This window comes from Poecilia reticulata, chromosome 7, assembly GCF_904066995.2.
Source record: "Poecilia reticulata chromosome 7, P_reticulata-male-v2, whole genome shotgun sequence".
NCBI classification, from domain to species: Eukaryota; Metazoa; Chordata; class Actinopteri; order Cyprinodontiformes; family Poeciliidae; genus Poecilia; species Poecilia reticulata.
In genome coordinates, this window is record NC_088836.1 from 26,634,209 (window position 1) to 26,657,221 (window position 23,013).

General features: G+C 37.1%; 1 protein-coding gene and 1 long non-coding RNA gene across 3 annotated transcripts; one reads left to right on the forward strand and one right to left on the reverse strand.

Moving 5' to 3' along the window:
* The first annotated feature begins 1,704 nt into the window (after positions 1 to 1,704).
* On the forward strand, positions 1,705 to 6,992 carry LOC103467743 (uncharacterized). The gene is made up of 3 exons (XR_534108.3): positions 1,705 to 2,089; positions 2,394 to 2,459; positions 6,720 to 6,992. It is a non-coding gene; the product is annotated as an uncharacterized LOC103467743 (long non-coding RNA).
* A 264-nt stretch (positions 6,993 to 7,256) lies between these two features.
* Positions 7,257 to 22,803, reverse strand: LOC103467742 (complement factor I-like). 2 transcript variants are annotated; one of them, XM_008414403.3, is made up of 5 exons: positions 22,576 to 22,801; positions 19,628 to 19,770; positions 19,077 to 19,180; positions 16,809 to 16,886; positions 7,257 to 8,193 (listed from the first exon to the last, which is right to left on the reverse strand). In XM_008414403.3, exons 1-4 carry the CDS (start codon positions 22,658 to 22,660, stop codon positions 16,850 to 16,852), a joined length of 369 nt encoding a protein of 122 aa, XP_008412625.1. In that variant the 5' UTR covers positions 22,661 to 22,801; the 3' UTR covers positions 7,257 to 8,193; positions 16,809 to 16,849. The 2 variants fall into 2 exon arrangements, with proteins under 2 accessions (XP_008412625.1, XP_008412624.1); XM_008414402.3 differs by lacking the exon at positions 16,809 to 16,886 and having other exon boundaries at positions 22,576 to 22,803.
* Positions 22,804 to 23,013: the final 210 nt, after the last annotated feature.

Genomic DNA, 23,013 nt, shown 5'->3' on the forward strand with positions numbered 1-23,013 from the left:
TAAATAAAAGTTACAAACTGCAGCTTTAAAGCAGAGATCGTTGCCACCATCAGTGCTCCTCAGCTGTCAGTCCTGTGGACAGAAGGGGTCATGCCTCCTCGCTCCTAATGAGCCAAAGATGCCGTAATTATGCCCACAATCTCCCGCTGCGCGCTCTCCGATCCCCATGAGGTGAACTACTTCTGTCCTGGAGGGCCACAGTCAAGACTGTCTCACACTGAGAGACCCCACATGAAAGAATCTAATCCTGTGCTCCAAACAAACAAGCAGAAATGTGTGTGTTTACACTCATCTGGATCAAGTGGATCATTCTGAGTTGTCTCTGTAAAATTAGCCTTTTTCCAAAACACCCTGAACATTTTCAGTCAATCTTTCACACAGAGATACTAAAAAATCAAACAAGGTCACACATTTACAGGCAACTTGGTGACTATCGCCACCGAACTCAACACTAATGTTTTGAATTCTAGGAGGAAATCAAACCCCAAAAACAGTCACTCGTGAATTGATAACCCTGATGATGGCCACAAACTGAAAATGTTTTGGTTGTGAATCATGCTGGTTTCATGTAGCTTGTAAAGTTGAAGGTTTGGGCTTTGTCTCCAGTCCTGATAAAACCTGATCTAGTTTTGCCTGAAAAATAATATGAATGGAGGACGGCAGAGGAGCTGAACCAGCAGGGGACTGGAGGTAAAGAGGATCCTTGAGCCTTTACCTTGCAAGTTCTTCCAGCTCATAATTGAGTTTTCCAGTTTCCTTAATCGACTAAGGGTATTTTCGCACCTGATAATCTGGTATACTCGAATCTTTTGGCGATCAAAATTGCAAAATTGTTACATTTTCAGTCAAACAAACCAATCCTTCAGAAAAACCTGTTCCCCTCCTCGCCTGTAGGGGTGCTGCACCAAGAACGATCAAAGGAAACGACACAAAAACCTCTGAGAAAGACCAGCGCAACTTCCTTATTCACAAAATCCATCCATCCATTTTCTTACACCCTTGTCCCTTAGTGGGGTCTGGAGGGTTGCTGGTGCTTCTCCAGCTGACGTTCCGGGCGAGAGGCGGGGTCACCCTGGACAGGTCGCCAGTCTGTCGCAGGGCTATTAACAAAATGTAAACAAAAATTATGTAGCGTCAGATTTTAGCTGCACGATTTCTCTTTTTTTGTCGGTAAAAGACAGCAACCCATTTCTACCGCTAGCGCTTGTTTCAGTTGTATTTACCCAGAATGCCCTGCGCTATAATCCGCTTCCTGCTTTTGGAGCGGTCTCTGATCCGCTTGCATCCAAATATGCATTCGAACCACAGCAGACATCATTGTTTTGGTCCGTATCAGAGTTAGATCCACATTTCTCCCCAAACAAACCGGCAAACAAACTAGAGTTTGATGAAAGCGGACTAAGCAGGGTCGGTGAGTATAAGTTTAAATGTTTTTGCTCAGTCTTTATTGGCCTTTTGATTAACTAATGCCCTGTCCAGGTTGTAAGATGGATACCAGTCCCCTTTGATTCTATTATAGTAATAGTGCAAAAATGCATGGAGCCACATTTCTCTGAAAGAGAATTTTGGCGAATTATGGAGAGACTAATCTTGCCACATATAGTTCTTAAAGGGGCAGTATTGTGTGCTTTCCAGACACATACTGCCATTTTAGAGCATTATCGAGTAACTATGCTAACTCCAGTTGCTATAAAATGCTTTATATATAAAATATTACTTAAAATAAATTTTACTTTGTGGTTTAATGCCTTGAAATTGGTCCTCTGTCTCTTTAAAAACTCTTACTAGTTCTAAAATTCTGCCTTCAGGAAGTCATAGCAACGTTGCTCCTCCATTAACAACGTTTTTACCAGCGTTGCACTGAGAAATATATGCTACAACGAGCTCATCTGATGTGCTGTTCCACCAGGTGTTTGCTAATTGCTGCTGGCTAGTCTGAAGGAGCTGAGAGGGGAGCTGAAGCTCTGAGGAGGAGCTGCGACTAGAAGGCGAGGCAAGGTCCACCCAGGCGTTTTGCACAGCTGGCTGGTTGCCATGGAGATTAAAGGATTTCTCAAACATGCATGAAAGGATCAAAGAAACACTCCAGGTTTGTTTTTGATGAAAGAGTAATAATAATAGTATTAATGCATTTTACTTGACAGCGTCTTTCAAAACACCCGAAGTCACTTTACAACATTAAAAACACAAATTAAAATGGTAAACAAAAATGGCTATTAAGACACAAAACCACAAAATGACTAAAAGAAATTAAAATGAGAAAGCTAACTTGAACAGATAAGTTTTGAGTTGTGTTTTGAAGGTCAGAAGAGAATCTGTATAACATTATGACATGATGTAAAGCTAAAAAAAGTTGTTTTTACATAACACTGCTCCTTTAAATCTCCTGACAGGGTGCCGGTCTGTGAGGTCTTCAGGCTACTGCTCTCTTTTCTTGTGACTTCCTCCTCTTCTAGTGAGTAAGTAAATAAACTCTATTCATGTAGCACCTTTCACAGGCTAAAAAATACAAAATGGTTTACAGAAACACAAAATTAAAATCACAAAGGCTAAAAACATTAAATCAAATATTAAAAACAGCGTAAAATCCAGTCTGAATAAATGATTCTTTGACCCCTTTCTAAAAGAAACATGGCAGCGCAAAGATGGGAGTAAAGCTTTCCACAATCATGGAGGATTTATTCCCTCTTGCCTTAAAATGTGTTGGTGGAACCATTAACACCTTTTGACTGGAAGATCTCCAGAGGGTCAGAGACGGAGGCAGAACCTTGACCCGGCTCGGCTCAAAAAGAAAAGAGTCAAATTTAAAACTAATTCTGACACATAAAGGGAATAAAACTGGAGAAATGTGTCTCTTTAGTGTGTTTGGCCTCGCAGCGGGTTTCTGAACTGAATGGAGACGGTCAAGATCTTTCTTATTCAAACATGTAAAAAAGGTTTTTACAGCAGTCGGGACAAAGCAGGAGTAATAATCTTAGAAATTTGTCTTTCTTATGTTCATTTTCTTCGTTTCACAACAGATTTTTACTTAATCTATGACACAATTAAGAATGAAAAACCTTTAACAAATCTATTTTCCATTTAACTGCAGAATTAACCTGAATAAATAACCATTTTCCTAAAACCAAAATGACAAACCACCCATTGGGTCAAAGACTGAAAATCAGAGGTTTATGTAGAAGGAAAAAAAAGTATAATTTTATGTGTCAAAATCAAACGGATGACAACTTCTTTTCAACGAGTCTGAAAAATAAAAGCTCTTCAAGTGAAATGAACCTTGACATTTTCATGGAAACATTTTCTTTATAATTTAAATGGTTGGAAATACATTTAAGCAAAAAAGGAGAAAAAAAATCAAAAGTAATAAGAAGATAACCAAGAGTTTGTTTTAAGAGGTTAAAAAATAGAAGAAAAGCTTGTTTATTTGTCTGAATATATACAAACAAATACAGCCTGTAGCATATTGTCAAAACTTTTGTCTTATTTAATAAACTGGGTGGAAGCAAAAACTCATCAATATTCCCACTCCTTATCCTCATAATGTCACATTTATTTAATGTATAATAATAACATGATATTAACATATAATAATGAAATCCATGTTTAATATTGAATCCATTAATATAGAATTTAATTACAATCATTATTTCTTAAAGTTTCACACAAAAAAACAAAACCAAAACTAGCATCAATAGCAGTAATTATATTATATATCATATTTAGCTATAATAATTTGTTTATATGACAATTTGAACAGTTTTATGTTTGGACATTTTCTAAGTTCAAAATTCAAATTTTTCCAGTTTGACTCACTTACTGATGCAAAAAGTTTTTCCTAGTATCTTTGAATTTACTGATTTTAAACTCTGATTCCTCCCTGAATTTATACATTTGATTTTTTTAGTCTTAAACAATTTTTGAATGTTTTCATGTAATTGTTTATTTTTGGCTTTGTAAAGAACTAGAACTATTCATAGTTTTACTGTGTGAATGAACTTTAACAATTTAGATTTTACCAGTAATGTTTTGGTGTTTTATAAATATTCAACCTGGTGAATTATTCTTATTGTTCTTTCTTGTAGTTTTGTAATTATTGCCCCATATTTCTGCCCCTTTTAATGGACCTGGTTATCTGTTAATATAAGGTAATTTATATGATCAGAGGGAGTTTTTTTTTTCTGGGGGGGATTGGGCACCAAAACTGACTGCTGCAGCCCAGGGCCCTTATTCTTCTAAATTCAGCCCTGGGCGTTTGGCTTCTTTGATTCTTTGAATAGGAGTAACATCCGATAATAAAACATAAAAATGTTTTAAATAAAAACTTCCATGGAGAGACAGAAAATAAGTTCTGAGTTTTAAACCATCAGTTTTAAAAATCAGCCCCAGCAGCGAAGAGAGCTCAGACGCACTTTTCAGGTTTAGGTGAAGCCTCCTGAGCCGCTGCCGTCCCATCAGCCTCTCCTGCAGACCATAAAACTCAGCTGCAGTCATCGAGTCCGCTGCATGAAGCAGCTCTGCTAAACCTGTCAGACATTCGCTCTTTAATCCTTGAAACATTCAGATACTCCCAGGTGATCGCAGACTTAATTCAGACTCACTCTACAACTGATTCAGAAATTCAGGAGGGAAAACCTCTGGGTGTAAAACTTTCCGTAACTTGTGGGATTGATCTCTGGGCTTTCATTCCTGCACCACCTTTGCCATAATCAAGCGCTCTCTGGTTTAATATAAGCTGCAGAAACGTTGCTGCTGCCGTTTAGACCTCCTCAGGTTTCTGCTCCATAGCAACAGTGCTGCAAGCTTCTGAGACCTGCGGTATTTATAGACCGCCTTTGTGATAAAACCGTGTATAAACTCAAATTTTATCCTGAGAAATGAAATCACTGACGTCTAATTAGTGGGTTGTATTGAGTTCGTGTCACTTCGGTTTGTTTGTTTGGTGGAAAGTCACAACAAGACGTTTGACGGCGCGTTGCGTTCAGACGAGCTTCTCCAGGTTAAATCCTGTTACTTTTATTTAAGCCACAATATTCAGAAGAATCCGATTCAGGTAAATAAACGATGCTCTCGCTCTTTCATGAGGTTTGTTGAAAAACGTTTAACGTGGATCTGAACCTGAGGAAATTTAAAACTGTTTGTTCTCGTTAAGTCACTAAAGCCCAGGCTTCAACCTGCTGACTGAATAAATCAAAATGTCCTCATAATCTGTTTTTGAAGTGCACCAGTCCCTCCTGCTGCAACACTGTAAGACAAAACATTCTGTTTAATACAAGATTTAAAGTGAACTTAACTGTTTACTCATCTTAAAAAAAGTGGTGTGAACCTTTGAATTAAAAGAAATGCTTGATAAGTTAAAAAAGTTAAGTATTTGATTGTCTAACTACGTATCCCACAATGCATTGTGGCAGCAGAGGCGGCAATTAATGAATCCACTTTTTTTATTTGTCACAAAATGAGCTTTAAAATGCTTACAAAATGAGCTGTGTTTTATTTCCCGTTTCAGGACGAACAGTCGGAGTTTTTCAGAACAGTGCAGAGTAATTAGTTACATTTACATCTACTTGAGTAACTTGTTTCGAGAAAATTTACTTTTACTAGTATTTTTACGACGCTGTACATTTTCCTTTTTCTTGTGTAATTTCACTATGAAGTATTTTTACTCTTATTTGAGTAAAATTTCTGGATTTTCTACCCATTGAATGAAAAAGAAACATGTTTTAACCAAAGGTTTACCAGAAACAGACATACATCTGCAGTTTTGTTAAAGTTTTATACATTTTTTATTGAAAGAAACTGATTTGGAAAAATGTTCTTTTGCTTGATTTTGTTATTTTTTGTTATTTATGTTATTTATTGTCATTTTCATTTTTAAAATACAAAAGTTTCCATTTAACTTTATATTTTGGTCTGTCTGACAATGTGATTTTTAAGTATTAAAAGATTATTTTATCAATTACTCAGTAAACGATTAGTGGGTATTTTACATATACTGAGGAGTTATGTCATTAGGACATATAAACTCTAGACAAAATACTAATAAATTGTTTATTCAGTAAAACATCTTTAAACTAAAAAACTTGCTTAATTACTTAAAAAAACAGTTCTGCGCTAAAAAAGTAAAAATAAAATTACAAGAAATAACTCCAATTTTTAGATTAATATTGTAAATTTTCTAAATAATAATAATAATGAAAACAATTCTGAGCTACAAAAGTTCAATATTTACTAGGAAAAAACTGAAATCTTCAGATTGATTTAAGGAATTTTCCAGGAAAAAAGGAATTTTCTGAGTTTTAAAAGTAAAAAAAAAATTCTGCTTTTTTTCTAGAACATTTCTGAGTTTAATCTAAAATTTATTTGATTTTTTTCTACAAAATTTTCAACTTTTAAGACAGAAATCTCAGGGGTTTTTCTAGAAAATATAATTTAATCTAAAAAATTTTTGAGGTTTTTCTAGCAAATTTTAAACTTTTAAAACAGACGTTTCCATTTTCTTCTAGATTTTTTTTAGATTCATCTAAAATTTTTGATTTCTTTCATGCATATCTTTGACTTTTGTAACCCAGTGATATATTTGTTTTTGCTTAAAAATAATAAATAAATAAAAAATTTTATCTAAAAATTTATTGGTCTTTGTAGCAGAAATTTGCTTCGTTTTCCCACCTTCAGTGGTTTTAAGATGCCGCCTTAATAAAATGACTGTTTCCTGTTATTGTCAGGACTCTTCAGTGATGTCCACATTCACTCTGTGACGCTAAACGAACAAACCACCTGTAAACAGGAAGGCGAGGTAAACCGAGGCTGAGAGGAAACGGAGCGGCTGCTGTGAGAGGCAGACACTCTGAGGAGGACTGATGGCGAATCAGCCTCGGTTAGGTTCACTCCGCTCGGCCCGGTTCGGGAGGAAGAGAACGATTTGATTTACACCGCCCCCTAACGGAGGACCGGGTAAGTGCAGTTCTTTTTTTAAAATAAGCATTATAACTCAAATACCAAAGTCATTATTGCCAAAAGTGCTTTTTTTGTTTGCTTTGCTCTTCTGGTTTTTTGTTGTTTTTTTTATTATTTTTTTTTTTGCCACTTTTGGCAAAAAAAAAAAAAAAAAACTAACAAAAAAAGCAAAAAGAAAGGCCATTATTTTATTTTAGTAAGGTGACTTTATATTTTTTGTATTTACATCAGTTTCATTTATAAAAAAAATTCTTGACTCAATTACATGTAAAAAAAAAAAGACATGTAATTTTTTAAAGTTGGAGCTCGATTAATTTTATTTTTCATTATATAGAGCAGACAAAAATACATCTTTATTGCCATATTAGAAAAATAAGATAAATCTAAGTTACATGACCAATAAAATTAATTAAAATGTTAATAAAATAATAAATTCAAAAATTACTAGTGTGAAATTTGACATAATGACATACATTTCTCTGTGACACTTTAATAAAACTACATATTAACTGTTTTTTTTTGTTTTTTTTGCAGCTTTTCTTGACGACGACGAGGTCTGAGTATGAAGATTGTAATTAAAAGCCCAAACAAAATTAAAAAAAAATCTTTCTGTCCGTTTCCCTCCTCATGCACTGACACCTCTGTTTACTGTCGCCTCTTTCTTGCTCATGCTGGCTGCATATTTATCGGCTGTGACTCCCCGTCCTGTCAGCCGCCACGGGCAGAAGCGGCCAGAAGTTCTGCGTTCTGGCGGTCTGGAGCGGCCCGGCGTTCTGCGGCGGGACGTGAACACGCAGTGACAGCCGTGCGGCTCCGCTGGGCAGGGGCACCGAGCTGCGGGGTCAGGGGCCCGGGGTGGCTGCAGGCCATCGGGACCTCGCTGCCGAGAGGTAGCCAGGAGACGACAGAACGGGCACGGTCGCCATGGAAACAGATGCGGCCCAGGATAATGATGGCAACTGGTAACTAAGTAACAGGAAGCAGAGGAATATGGAGGGAGATCATAGATTTTTACGCCTGTGTGTGTCTCTGGAGGGTGATCAGCGGTTAATTATGAAGGACGGGACACAATAGGAAGGGGGGGTGACAGGAAACGCATCACTTCCTCCTCTTTAAGCATGTCAGATTGGCATGGGAGCTGATGCTAGCTGGAGATCACGGACCCCACCCTTCCGTTCGAATCACTTTGTTGAGGGGGTGGATAAGCTCTCACGATGCAAAGCAAAGAGAGGATAATGTAACCTAGGGAAGGAGGACATGATCAATACTTTGGAGTCATCACCAGCTGCAAAAACACAAAATATTATTGGTCCAAGTATTTTTGGTCCAGTTCCTAGTGAAAATATCACACTTGAAGTAACTTTTCAGCAAGATAGGATCTTGTTTTAAGTCAATAACTCCTGAATATTGATTTTAAAAAGTATTAGTTCCGATGGCAGATTATTTTTCTTCTAATATGGGAGAATGTCTTGTTATAAAATAATCTGCACTTTTTAAATTAATATTTAGACATTATTGACTTAAAATAAGCTCCCATGTTTTACTGTAAAGTTACTTGAAAGTTAGTTTTGTCTTATTTCATATGAAAGGATAATGTAATCTATGGAAGGAGGAGACAATCAATATTTCTATGATAACTCCAAAATATTAGTGCGATAAAGCATTACAGTTTAACTGATCAGCAACTTTAAAATCTACTTCTAACATAAATTTATGCAAACCTTGATGCAAAACAGCTAAAAAAAATAAAGATATCATCAGCTACACTGCAAAAACACAAAATCTTACAAAGTATTTTTGGCCTAGATTCTATTGTAAATATTTTAGTGCACGACAAAACTAACTTACAAGTAACTTCTCAGCGTGTAATAAGAGCTTGTTTTAAGTGAATAATTTCTTATTATTGATGAAAAAGTTCTAGTTCCTCTGGCAGATTGACTAAAATAATTTTTCCATATAATAAGTGAAAAAATTTGAATGGAACTAGTAATTTATTCATCTATAAGGAGCCATTTACTTAAAAGCTCTTATATCTTGCTGAAAAGTTACTTGGAAGTTAGTTTTGTCTCATTTTACTGATATCTAGCAGAAACTAGACCAAAAATACTTGGTAAGATTTTGTGTTTTTGCAGTGCAAAACTTGTTGCCTCATGTAGAAGTCAGGAAAAGAGACGAATCCATAAACAGAGCATCAAATTTCTCTCACAGCATGCCAGTTGGCATATGGTGCTGAAAAGGGCTTTGTGAATATTTAGTCAATTTGCCATTAAAGCTGATTATTGTCTTTGTCATTATGTAATTATCTAGAGGAGACAGAGAAGAAGAACAGCAGCAGATATTTGGAAACGTAAAATACTGTGAAAAGTGTTCAGCATTTCTTCTGCTTTTGCTTTTTCATCACACAGAAATGTTCATCCATCCATCCATCCATCCATCCATTTTCTTCCGCTTATCCGGGGTCGGGTCGCGGGGGCAGCAGCTTCAGAAGGGAGGCCCAGACTTCCCTCTCCCCAGCCACTTCTTCCAGCTCCTCCGGGGGAATCCCAAGGCGTTCCCAGGCCAGCCGAGAGACGTAATCCCTCCAGCGTGTCCTGGGTCTTCCCCGAGGCCTCCTCCCGGTGGGACGTGCCCGGAACTCCTCACCAGGGAGGCGTCCAGGAGGCATCCTTACCAGATGCCCGAGCCACCTCAACCGGCTCCTCTCGACGTGGAGGAGCAGCGGCTCTACTCTGAGTCCCTCCCGGATGACCGAGCTTCTCACCCTATCTCTAAGGGAGAGCCCAGCCACCCTGCGGAGGAAACTCATTTCGGCCGCTTGTACCCGTGATCTCGTTCTTTCGGTCATGACCCAAAGCTCATGACCATAGATGAGGGTGGGAACGTAGATCGACCGGTAAATCGAGAGCTTCGCTTTTTGGCTCAGCTCTCTCTTCACCACGACGGACCGGTACAGCGCCCGCTTCACAGTAGACGCTGCCCCAATCCGCCTGTCGATCTCCCGCTCCCTTCTTCCCTCATTCGTGAACAAGATCCCCAGATACTTAAACTCCTCCACTTGAGGCAGGACGACCCCCCTGACCCGGAGAAGGCACTCTACCCTTTTCCGGCTCAAGACCATGGCCTCGGATTTGGAGGCACTGAGCCTCATCCCGGCCGCTTCACACTCGGCTGCGAACCGCTCCAGTGAGAGCTGCAGATCACGTTCCGATGAAGCCAACAGGACCACATCATCCGCAAAAAGCAGAGATGCGATCCTAAGGCCACCAAAACGGATCCCCTCAACACCTCGGCTGCGCCTAGAAATTCTGTCCATAAAAGTAATGAACAGAATCGGTGACAAAGGGCAGCCTTGGCGGAGTCCAACTCTCACCGGAAATGAGCCCGACTTACTGCCGGCAATGCGGACCAGACTCTGACACCGGTCATACAGGGACCTGACAGCCCGTATCAAAGGGCCCGGTACCCCATACTCCCGGAGTACCCCCCACAGGGCCCCCCGAGGGACACGGTCGAACGCCTTCTCCAAGTCCACAAAACACATGTAGACTGGTTGGGCGAACTCCCATGCACCCTCCAGGACCCCGCTGAGGTGTTCAAAATCATTCAAAAAATTTATATCAGGCTAAAATAACCCAAATTTATGGAAAATAGAAAATCTTGTTTTTAAAAATATGTTCAAAAGTATAAAGAGAAAATAAGGAATTCAACCCAACATGACGCCCATGTGAGAAAGTAATTGTTTCCTAAAGTTTAACTAGCTAACATACATAAATACCTCCTTTTTATATTTTTATAATATATGTTTTAGCTTAACTAACAGAAAATCAATCAATCACTGTAGGTCATCCAGGCTCTAGATCAATCAAAAACAAAATGTAAGAGAAATATTTGTTTGTTTTTTCATCTTATAGCTCAATCGTGATTATTGACTTTAACTGATGTTGCTGTGAGGTTTTTTGTGACTTCCTGGATAAGTTGTTGTCTCTCTCTTGGAGTTATTTTTGTTAAATCAAAAGTTTTCATTAGCAGCACCATTCTGAGGCTTTTCTACTTAAATTGTGTCCAGGCATCTAAGCCAGGGGTGTCCAAACTTTTTGTAATGTCGGCCAAAATTGTCAAAAACTAAAATAAATTAATATGAAGCAGATAAAGTAGTCTGATTTTTATTTTGTCCAGGATTTTAAAAATGATGTTTTTTTCACACTTGCATGAAAAGAGAGGAATCTAGTTTTCAAATTATTTTGGACTCAACTAATACATTTATTCTATGAAAATAGGATTTGGGTCACTTTCTTTCAAAACAGTTGCTGTATTTAATGGGTTTAGTAAAAAAAAAAAAAAGATGATTTAGGTGCAGCAAATTATGCTTTTAAGTAGATAAACAGGGTTGTACTTAATTAAATAAATCAATTAAATGATCCCTAAGGGAAATTCAATACTGTTTTAACTCACATTAACTCAAATTATTCAAAGTCTTACTGTAAATCTACAAGTTTGGTTGTAAAAAGATGAATACTTTTTGCTGTATTTAATATTTTCTATTGAAACAAAATTATGTTGGGCACAATTTTATCCTGATTAAAAATAAAAAATCTTTCTCGCCATTTGCTAAGTTTTTATGATTCTTGAACTACAGTTGAGTGGACCCATAAAATCAGTTCAACGACCACTAACGGCCCTCCAGCCTCACGTTGGACACCCCTGGTCTGGACTGCATTTAGTTTTTTATGAGCAGATCTTCCATTTTTTTCTATAATGCATAATGAGTCAGAAAAATGTGTCTTTTGTAAATACATTCAGAATCTGGAGTGACATAAAGGAGGGTGTAGTTTCTGTTTCCCATGTCTGAACAGAAAGCAACTTCAATTCAGTTCAATTTCTTTACATATGAAAGAGTTTGATTCTGAAGAGGAAACCAGAATATAATCAACAACTCAACGTAGGATTAGTTTATTTAACTGTTTTAGGTCAAAACTGTGTTTAATTGAAGTGTTCCTAATGTTGCCTGAATTTGAATTCCTCCTTTTCTTTGTGAAAAACAAAACCTGAGTTTTCCCAGATGACACTGAATTACATCTAAATGATTTAGCAGGTTTCAAATCATTGCGAAACTCACTGCTCTGTTGTCGGCTGCAGTAGTTTCTCAGCTAAAAAGAGAAACTATTGGCCTTAAAACTCGTTGGTTTTAATATACAAATTAACAGGGATATTAATCTGAAACGCCATTTATTGTTCTGTCAAAAGAATCTCCTATTTGGTGTCGATAAGCTACAGATGAGAAAAAACTGATGCGATTACTCACTGCTGATCTCCGTCTCTCCGGATTTATTGAGCAACATTTAGCAGCACAGTAAGCAAAATATCCCAACTGCACGAGAGATCAGCTGAGTGTTGAGACATCAGGAAAGAGAAATAAAGACACTGAGTCTGGAAAACTTTACAGAAGAAAGAAGAGCAGAGAGAGAAAAAGGAAAATGATGCATAAACGGAGGTGGATTTTTTTCTTTTTAGACTCTCCAGCATGAAATTTTAACTTTGCAGTGGTGTTGTTACTGTAAACATTATTGGGGAGAGAATTAAATTAAGTGGCACTAAGACAGACCTCATTGGCTACAAGTGCAAACGATGATTCAATCATCGGCAACAAGGCAGTTAAACTGCTTCACATCATAAAAAACATGCAGTTATTTTTGAAAACCAGTAACAAACATTACATTTTGTAAAGAGGCATCATCAAAAATGTTGGTCAATATTCCAGTGATTGTGGTTCAAACCAACTCCTAACAGCTGGGTTTTTACTCTATGGTTAAAGGAACTCAGTGTTTCGACTGTTTTGCAGTTTTCTGGAAGTTTGTTCCAGAGTTGCGACGCATAGAAGCTGAATTCTGCGTCTCTGTGTTTCAGCGTTCTGGATCTGATTGATTTCTTAGTCAGACCTGTGAAGATGCTGCTGCAGTAATCAATGTTACTAAAGATAAACACATGGATGAGTTTCTCTGTCTGAGACTTCAGTCCTCTAAGCCTGGAAATGTTCTGCAGGTGATAGAAGGCCAACTTTGTAACTGTCTTTATGTGTCTCTGAAGGTTCAGGTCAGATTTCAGCCTGATCGCTGGTTTCCAAACTGAATAACTTCTGTGACATGACTTGAAATGTGTCTTTTGTGAAGTTATACTGTGAATGAATCTTAATACAGCTCTTACAGATGACACAACAATGTAACCGTGCAGCTGCAAATCACAACGGTAAAGAAATTATTGATTTTTCCTAATCTGAAAGTTGTCTGTGGATTTATCTCCACATAATCTTCTGCATCTGAATTCATATTTGATTCAAACAATCACTCTAACTAATATTACACTGTGGCCTGAAGAGATGGCCACAGTGTGCTTGTCTTTGCTTGCCGTGTGCAGCAAAGACATGCGGACGAGTTCAGTCGGGTCCGTTAGAAATGCTGGGGAGGAAAACCAGAGACGCAGAAATATTAACTCTAAAAATAAACTGCTAAAATAAGCAAAATATCATTTTTGCTCTGGATTTTAGACGATAAAGTTGATATTCTGACTAAACAACTTGGGCATGTTTTACCATCCTGGGGATTTTATGCAATTTTTTTAATTGCATAGTGTCCTTTTAATTTTATTTTATTTCAGTTGTTTTGCGTTGGATTATATTTAAGGGCATATGGGAAAAAAAGATTGAAAAAATGTACATAAAATTTTTTTAATTTGTTTAAGTTTTGCCAGTTTTAAAAACTATCTATAGTTTCTATTTCACAAAGTGTGTAGAAATTTTCTCATGTAAATCTCCAATAAACCACGCTGAAGTTTGTGACCAAATGTCAAAAGAAAGATTAACAGAAATATATATGTTTATTATAGATTTGAATCTGTGATTTTGATATTTTTGTCTGTGTGAGCAGAACCACGATAAAAACATACAGAATGCATAGATTGGCTCATAATAATGTAAATGTGTAAATATGCACAACTTTTGTCACATTCATTTGTTCCCAGAAATCAAGCAGAAGTTATTTCAGTTTATGTGTTTCTGCTGCCCTCGTGTGGCCAGTAAAGGAACTACACTTTGGTGAAGATGCATTCAAAGCTTTTGACATAAATTAATCTTTTGCTTTAGTAACATAATCCCACCTTTAGGTATATCTAATAAGGTGATTAAATGAAAATGTTACAGTTTAATTGAAGAGAGGCTAAGTTAAATGAACCTCTATGTATCATGTGATATATGTAACCTATGGTAACAGGAAATTAAAACAACTTATAGTATTACATGAAAATAGCTTAATAAAGTTGAAAAGTAACAAACATAAAATAGCTAGGTTTATGCTGTGTTTGAAAAATTACAAAGTGTAAACTTAGTAGTAATTTGGGTTATTTAGCCTGTAATAAGAAAAAATTAGGGAAAATTTTTCATTCATATTTTAACCATGTTAATTCATTTAAAAATGTCACTGTTGCAATATTAAAAAATAAGCAAAGTAAACTTTTAGTTAGCAAGCTAAATATTTAGTATAGAGCCAAATATTTAGTTTAGACACAAATATTTAGTTTACAAACTAAATATCAAGTTCCAAATTAAATATTTAAGTAACAAACCTAATATTTAGTTTGAAGCTAAATATTTAGTTTTAACCTAAAAATTCAGTTAAACATTTAGTTAACAAGCTAAACATTTAATTTGAAGCTAGATATTTACTGTACTAATGAAATATTTAGTTCATAGGCTAATTATTTAGCTTCAAACTATTTAGTTGGTGAGATAAATATTTAGGTAACTAAATGGTCAGTTTGGAATTAACTATTCAGTTTTTAAACTAAATTTTTTTGTTTATTATTTAAACATGTTGTTTGAAACTTTAAGATAAATTAATGAATGACATGGACAAGTTTGACTTTGAAAACTGAGCTTCCATTTTTTTTCCCCCTGTTAGCTAAATAACGCAGATTATTGCTGTTGTTGTTTGACTATATAACTTTACAAATAAGATAAATTTAATACATTATCTTATGGGACTGGTGCTAAATGTGGAGGTGGCTGTTAATGAAAGTAACCGGGTTGGAGTTTGAGGTCCAGCAGTTTAATTGAAGCGGTGGAAGTGCTGGTACTTCTGCTTTTGGGAACTTGTTAGCGGGAGGAAAAGCTGCCAGGGGCCCACAGGAAACATGGCGGCATCACAATAAAGAAATTTATTGCACGTATGACCCGCCTCTTGACTTAACCACCTCTGATAAGTGCTTTATCTGCGACACAACATCTGTTCCGTAAAGTGACAGGTGTGGAAAAAACTGGCTCCGAAGTTGACAGATTCAGTACTTCAGGTTTTGTCAGGGGGCCGACCGCCCGTCACCCCCAGCCCAACGGTGGCTCTCACCTGATGGGAGCAGATTGCCTCAATCAACCACCGGCTCCTTCTCAGACCTCTTTGAATCCATCAGTGCCGCCCCGGCTCTTTAGCTGGTTTGTTCCCTGCAGTACCGCCGGGCCTTGTGAGCTGCTGAAGGCTCAACGTGGAGAGACATAATCACTCCCTGCTGCCTGAAAGCTCAGCAGCTCTTTGTCAGGCCTCCGGATCGGGCTGTGACATGCTTATAGCGGTCTCCTGTGGCTGCACTGGCATCCGCTGTGCTGCGAATGTGTGGTGACGCATCTGATTGCACTGGTCAGCAGGCCTGGTCCTTTAAGCCTGATCCCGTCAATTCTCACGCTGACCTTCTTTTCCAAGACGGCGTGTTCGGGCCGTTTGTTTGTACGAAAACAAAAGGAGTACATTTCTACCAAAAACATTTCTAGAGAAGACTTCAAAATTAGTGTAACTGGGTTTTATTTGAACAATATTGTAGACGTGAAGTTTGCCAAAACATTCGTTTTATTCTTTGAATCTATTTTGTTTAGTAAAGAAGGTGTTTCTCCAGACATTTATTTGAGTAGTAAGTTCTGTTACGTTACTCTTAACGGTTAGTGGTTTCCATAGCAACCAGTAACTGACAGCTCCGCCCCCTTTTTTGTTGCTATTGGTAACTATGGTAGGTGTTGGGATCAGATCTGTTTTCTTTACAAGTATTATATTTTAACATATATTTTAGACTAATGTAATCATGTACAGTGTTTCATGAGTAATTTTGCAATGTTTGGTTTATGTTTTTAACTGTTATTATTAATGTTGTGGATTTTTTGTTAGATTAAACAATTGTTTCCTGCTGCTAACTACTGTTAGCTGCTCATTGGAAGCTATTGCTCTGTAGTTTGTTTAGGGTTATTTACTGTTTTTAATTTAATGTGTAGTGGCAGAAGCTGCTGGACTGATGTTAATTTGATTTCTTCTTTTGTTAGGTACGTTTTAATTTTTGATAACAAAGTTATGTTTCAGTTATCAATTTTGTGATAGTCTTTGAGTGTTACAAATGTAATTTTATTTCCTGCACTAAAAATATATGTTCATTGTTATTTGTGGAAAAAATTAGATTAGCTATTTTGTTTTTTGGTTAAAACACGTTTGTTTTTCAAGTAAAAAGTACAGCTTAGTAAAAAAATATGCCTAAAAGTATTTTTTTTCCCCCAAGTAAATGTAATTGAGTAAATAACCAGTTACTATCCAACTCTGACTACTTCAAAAAGGGGATATTTGTAAACTATATGTTTTTATTATCTGGTAATGTTTGCTGTAAGGAAATGTTGATATGCGACTCATTTCCGATTCACAATCTGTTATTTAAAAAGAACTGCCTTAAAGCATGCATACAACAGGCTCAACCAGGTGTGTGAAAAAAAGACATTGGAGCAAGCTGTTGTGCAAAGCAGACCTTGTTATGAGAACTTGTAATAAAATCAGTTTGCCTACTTTCATGTCAAACCAGTTTCCTCATTGTCCTTCATGGGGTTTCATCTGCTGGAGAGTTTCACTCTGTTGAAGCCGTTTCTGTAAAGTTAAGAGATGGTTTTGGCTAAATATTACAGTAGATCAGCAGCTTATGAAATAGTCAGAAAACTGAACAGCCAAAGTGAGAACCCGAAATGCAGAAGTGTTTTTTAGAGTGCCCAGCTTTTCCATTCTTTACAGTAACCGACTCCGTCAAGGCAGGAAACGGCAGGCTTCCTTTCTCCATGTATATAAACTCTGCTCACAGTGAAAGTGGTATAAGTAACCTTAACTGGGGAAAACAGTAGAAACCTGTGGAAAACATGGATCAGTGTCTGAAAGAAGAATTCAGAGAGGACAGAAATGTTTTCTTTGAGATGGAATAAACTCCTTCTGCTTTGTTCATGTGGGAAAATGAAACCTGTACGTTTTGCAGCAGCAGCTTGTAATAAATTGATAAATAATAAATTGTAATAAATTGATCCAACAGCATATTTAATTTTACATAATGATTAATAGGTAAAGTAACTGGCTAATTCACTCTTTATATTCTAAACACTTGATGACTGAATCAGTTTGTCTGATTAATTGTATTTCTCTCCCAGATGAGAGAAATTAAATAAGGTAACTATTTAATTACCTTAATAGTAGTATGTTAAAGTTACTGCCATTAACTTTAACATATAGAAAGTACCCCTGGATCAGTGCTTTTGTGTCTTTTATGTGTGATTTTCTCCTGTTAAAAGGGAGTTTTCCTGTCCACTGTCGCCACATAAATACTCAGTATAAGAGATTACTGCAAAATCAACTATGTAATGCAAACAACTGTCCACTATCCCATGCTTAGTCTATGACTTGATGCAGTCTGCTGGGTTTGAAAAAGTTTAACCAATTAAAATAAACCTTGAGACGACATTTGTTTTGAGTTATTTCGATAAACTGAATTAAACTGAATAAATGTATCTAATAAAGTGGCCAGTAATTGTGTAGACAGATTAAATGGATTGGGATCCAAAACTCCAGTCCTCTAATTAACAGATTTGGTTCTGATTTGTTTAGGTGTAGGTAACTGATAAGACCCCAGTGTTGAACATTAACTTTCTGGGTTTCCATTAAACTTTACACAGAGAAGATAAACAATGTCTGCATGTTATTATGTGTAACTCATTTAATGGTATTCTTGTCTGTTTCATTAGTATAAGTTGTTTCCTGTTGCCTATAATTAGTTAACCTTTGTACTCCTTGTTGGGTTTACCTGTTGTTTCAATCGTTTTCTACCTGTATAAAGAATATTGAGTTTCATCCGTCTGTTATCAGAACATCATTTTGACTGTTTTCCTGTCCTGGTTAATGAAATGTCATGGGATCTCTATAACTTCCTTTATGTTTACGCAGGTTTTTCAGTTCCTTTTTGTTTGGTGTTTCGTTAAATGGATCTGTCAGCAGATTACTGTCTGCTTCCCCTGTCCTGGTTTAGGGAATAAGGGCGACATGCTGAAGGACAGCTGTTATGTCAATAAGTGTAAAAGCATAACAAAGGTAGACCATTTTGCACTCTGACACAAACAACAAATTAGCTTGAAAAAGGCAGGCAGCAATGATAAAAACAAAAGCACTTTCACTTTTGTTTTGTGCTCTGTGAATATTTTATTGCATGCTGAAGCTCACCTTTCATTAAAAAAAAGCATCCCAAAATTTTTATAAAATTGTTTGGATATTTCTTTCAACTTATTCCTCTTTAAAACAAACTGTTTTCCCACTTTCCTCCTGTCATAGTTTCAGTTCATAATTTTTGTCCATTGGCATACTCCACATTTGCCTTTTTTTCAAGAGTCTCATATATTTTCTAAATATTTTTATAATCAGTCTAAACCAGTGGTGTCAAACTCATTTTTATTTTGGGCCGAATCAAAAATCTGAATGTTCTTAAAGGGCCGGTTGCCCCAGAATCTATTGATAAAACCAATAAAACTGTTAAAATATCAATAAATAGCTGTTCCTCCAGGATTTGTGATTATTTTAGTGTTTATTTTTGCAATCAAAATGACAGATTTTGTGGTGAATATTAAGAAATATTTGTAATTGTTATTTTACAGTATTTACGCTAATATAATGTTAAATGTGACTCTTTATCACTCGCTGTATCAGTTACGGATTCAATGTTTTTGACCAATTTTGAGAAAATTTGCAGTAAAATCAGTCAGTCAGTCACATTCACTCAGTCTCTTTCACTCAGTCACTGGGTCGTACCTGACGCAGTGAGCGGCGGTGAGGACCCAGCAGCCGCCGATGTAAGCTCCTCCACAGTCGATCCTGCGGTTCTCCTCTAGCGCCACCTGCCGCTGGATCTGAGTCTGCAGGCAGGAAGAGGAATCGCCAGGTTACCTTCAATCCTTCAACTCTTCAGAGTAAAGGCGGCCATGAATGACCTCTAAAAATCTCACTTCAGGTGACAGAAATACTCATTTTTTTAAAAATATTTTGATAGCAGCGATATTGAGTAATAATTGATAAATGAATAAAGTATCAATACTGCTGCTCAATAACTGTTAGCAGAAGGAAAAAGCATCAGAAAATGTTTCCTCAGTCGAGGTTTTTAGCTCAAACCTGCAGTGATTGAAATTATTGAACAACTTTCATCATCGCTGACAAGTTATTTAAAATAAATCCATGAATATAAATGCTTTATATTCGACTATTTAATTTCTGTTGTGTCGTTTTATTCTGTATAACTTCCTCCTGTTTACAAGCGGGTTGCCAGTTGTGCGTGTTTGGATCTAGCAACCCGGGCTGTGGCTGACCGGATTGGCCGGGATTCCTCCCACCACCCTCTTCCTCCGGCTCGTTCTTCCTCGGTTCTCCGGCTCCGTGTCGTCCACCAAGTCCTTGTTGGGAATCCCACAGGACAGCTGGGCCTCCAGGTGTTTCCTGTTGGCTCTGGTTTCTGGAAACAAACAAACATTTATCATGACCTAAATTAACATTTATGGAATAATAACTCACTAGTTGAGTAAAGTTTGACGTCTGTGTTTAAGTTTTGGTTTGTAGGAACTCTTAAACAAATGCAGGATAATATAACCATTAAAATCTGAGAGATAAGAGGAAAAATCCCTTTGGATGGACGGCTTTATGGATACATTAATTATTGCACCAGAACAAAAATCAGAGCTCTCCTCATATGTTTTAATATTACTTTCTGAAGCTTATTATCTTAAATAAGTTTTAAATAAAGTTGCCAACCAAAGCTTTAAGTAACTTAGCTTGAGGTGGATTTTTTCTCTCATTTTGTCTCGTGTTCTTTTGGTTGACCTCCTGACGAAACACATAATCCACCGAAAGAAATCACAACAAATATCAACAGTTTTTAATATTGACATAAAAACTTTCACACTGTGGTTGACATGCAGTTTTCAAACATTGCTAACTAGTACAAGTCTAAAAGGTGTTGTTAAAGAAAGTGAAGACTTCTGTCGCTCTTTACTTTCTGCTGACCCTTGCTTCTTGGAGGATTGGAGGATGGGGCAAGACAAACAAAGCCCAGGGGGACCTTTAACCCTGTGAACCCACTGTGAGCTTCAATACACTGTGGATGTCAAAATAAAAGGGATTAAAAAGAAGAATGTCGAGTGACATGTTGTTGTTTCTCGTTTAGTCCAATGTTTGTGCACCTGCAATCATTAATTCCATGTTTTCCGCTTCTCATAGAACTACAATACTATCAGGACAAAAAGTACTCCATATTTCAAAGAAAGCATTGTCAGTCAAACAACTAAAAGTTTTTTTTTTTTTTTTTTTACAACAAATTAAGATTTGTTAAAAATTATTTTAATTTACTGTATAGAAGATGACTCTTGATCAGATTTCCTAGGAACTTCTAAATTGTAATCATAACTTTGTTTCCCTGAGGTATAAATATTATGCGACACAAAAGTCTATGCCTCTTCTCTCTACTGGACAAAGATATCCTCTATAGTTGGTGATGAGGACAGCAAAGAAGGCAAAAATCTCCAAAACTTTATGCTACAGCATAGATTGTACTTTGGGGATCATTACACATTATCTTCATGCCAACCAGTTATTTGGATCGAATGAGGGGAAGAAAGAGTTATACTGTAACAAACCTAAGTGGGGGGGGGGGTTTGCTAAACCTCACCCTGAACATGTTTTGGTCCAATAAGTTCAAGTTTGAGCTTTTCCGTTACAAAATGCAAAAGGTTGGTTGGTGGCAAAAGAGAAGTACCTCAAAACCCATTTCTTTTTCAACGACCAAGTTTGTTAGGCTTTGTTTACAGAATGCTGTCTGGAAACTGCCAGCATTTTCGGGTGTTGACTGATTAAAAAGTTCAAAGTTTAGTCTAAAGATCACCTGATTTGATATTAATAATATCCAGAATTCAGCATAAATTCAACATACCTGGTGTGGACTTTGGACCTTGGATTGGGTCACATCAGATAAGAGTGCGTTGTTGAAAACCAAAAAATTAGCTGTTAGCACTTCAACAAGCTTTTAACTACATTACAATATGATGACGCCCAAGTAGTCGTTGTTTGTAGTACCTCTAACAAACATTGTTTTCAAGCTGTACTTTCCACATGTATTGCAAACACACCTTATCTACCTTATTCCTACGCCCCTTGATGCTTTCCGTGAATTATGGGCACGACTTCTGCCGCAAGCTGAAACTCCCATTTGTTTACATGTTACCCTAACGCTAACCGGCTTTCTCAGAGCATTTAGGCTATAAAATATGTGGGAACACCAGCGATCAAAGCTTAAATGTGACAATATCGTTTTACCACAATCTACAGCTAATGCGGGGAGGGATGACAACTTGAAGAAATGGCCGAATTTCTTCAAGTCGCACTAGCATATGTAGCTACTTCACTGACTCAGTTGCTTCAGGTGCAGATCTTTAATTGAACTTGCTGCAGCCACAAACTAAATGTGGTCTGGTTATTAGAGTACAGCCACGAACAGTTGTTAGAACAATGGTTCTGTCCAAATTATAGGAGGAGCAAATGCTGCGCTGCTGAAGGACACAGGCTCCATTAGAGCCGCTGAAGTGAGGAGCTATCTGTTAGCTGTGACTCTGCGGCATTAACAAAAACCCCTCCAGTTAATAAATACTTAAAGCAAAAGACACGTAACACGTTTTATTTGCTTTCACTGCTCAATAGGTAGAAATACATTGACAATAAAAATCAGACTGCAGTAAATCATTTCATTACTTTGGCTGAATTATGATAAACTGCCACCTTAGCAAAACTGCTACATTGCTTTAATAGACTTAGCTCCTATTTCTGTAGAAGGTAGCCAATGTCATATTTAGCTCTCTAACTCTTACTTTAATAAGCAGAGTTTGAAACGGGAGCGGCTGAGCGTTAGCACTAGCCGACAGCTCAGTATGGGAGCTGAGAGCAGAGGGGCTACTGCAGCTGGCAATTAAAAAAAAAAAAAAGTAAAAAGAGTATGCCCTTGCATCTATCCTGTGATGGAACTGGACCTAGTTCATCATTATGATGGGACAGAGAGAAACTTTCTTCCCCGAGTTCAGTACACAATCTGCTTTCTGATCCGGCTTCCTGAGCTAACACGGTAAACATTAATGTGGATACCTATGAATCACCGGATTTATACAGCATGACTAAACATAGCATATAGAGAAGCGGTATCACCAACGAAAACCACAGTTGCTAACATGACGTTAGCTAGTCAGTTGTCTCATAGTAAAAGGAAAGTACCGCTTACCTCTTTGTGCAACTTCAAATGCCGAAAAGTTGGATGTTGTATTTCCATCTGCATGTTTCACTCCGTTTTTAGTTAGATATTTCATTATTGATGTACCCAAAATAAATTACTCACAGGAGCATATCTGCTTTGAGCGTTTTTTCGTCTCTCGTTTTTTTCCACGTTATTTTTAAATCCTGTAAATTTGATTGGTTGTGCTGCAGCTTACGCACACGTACATACGGAGTGTGGAAAAACAGAGACGGTCTGCGCCGGCTAATACGGAACGAGTGAAATGAATTAATGAGGCCACTTTATAAATAATGTGTTTTAAACTTTTGACTTGAGTAAAATATCAAGTCTTTTCAAGTAAACAGCTTCAAGTCAAGTCCCAAGTCAATGGCGTGCAAGTCAAGTCCGAGTCTTTCAGCATTTTTTCAAGTCAAGTCTCAAATCGTG

Excerpts from the sequence above, each read along its gene's own strand:
- LOC103467742 (XM_008414402.3), bottom strand. The coding sequence starts at position 22,660 with ATGAAATATCTAACTAAAAACGGAGTGAAACATGCAGATGGAAATACA. Across the intron at positions 19,771-22,575 it reads ATTTGAAGTTGCACAAAGAG|AAACCAGAGCCAACAGGAAA; the intron begins GTAAGCGGTACT and ends GTTTGTTTCCAG. Across the intron at positions 8,194-19,076 it reads ACCGCCGCTCACTGCGTCAG|GTTACATTATCCTCTCTTTG; the intron begins GTACGACCCAGT and ends CTCCTTCCCTAG.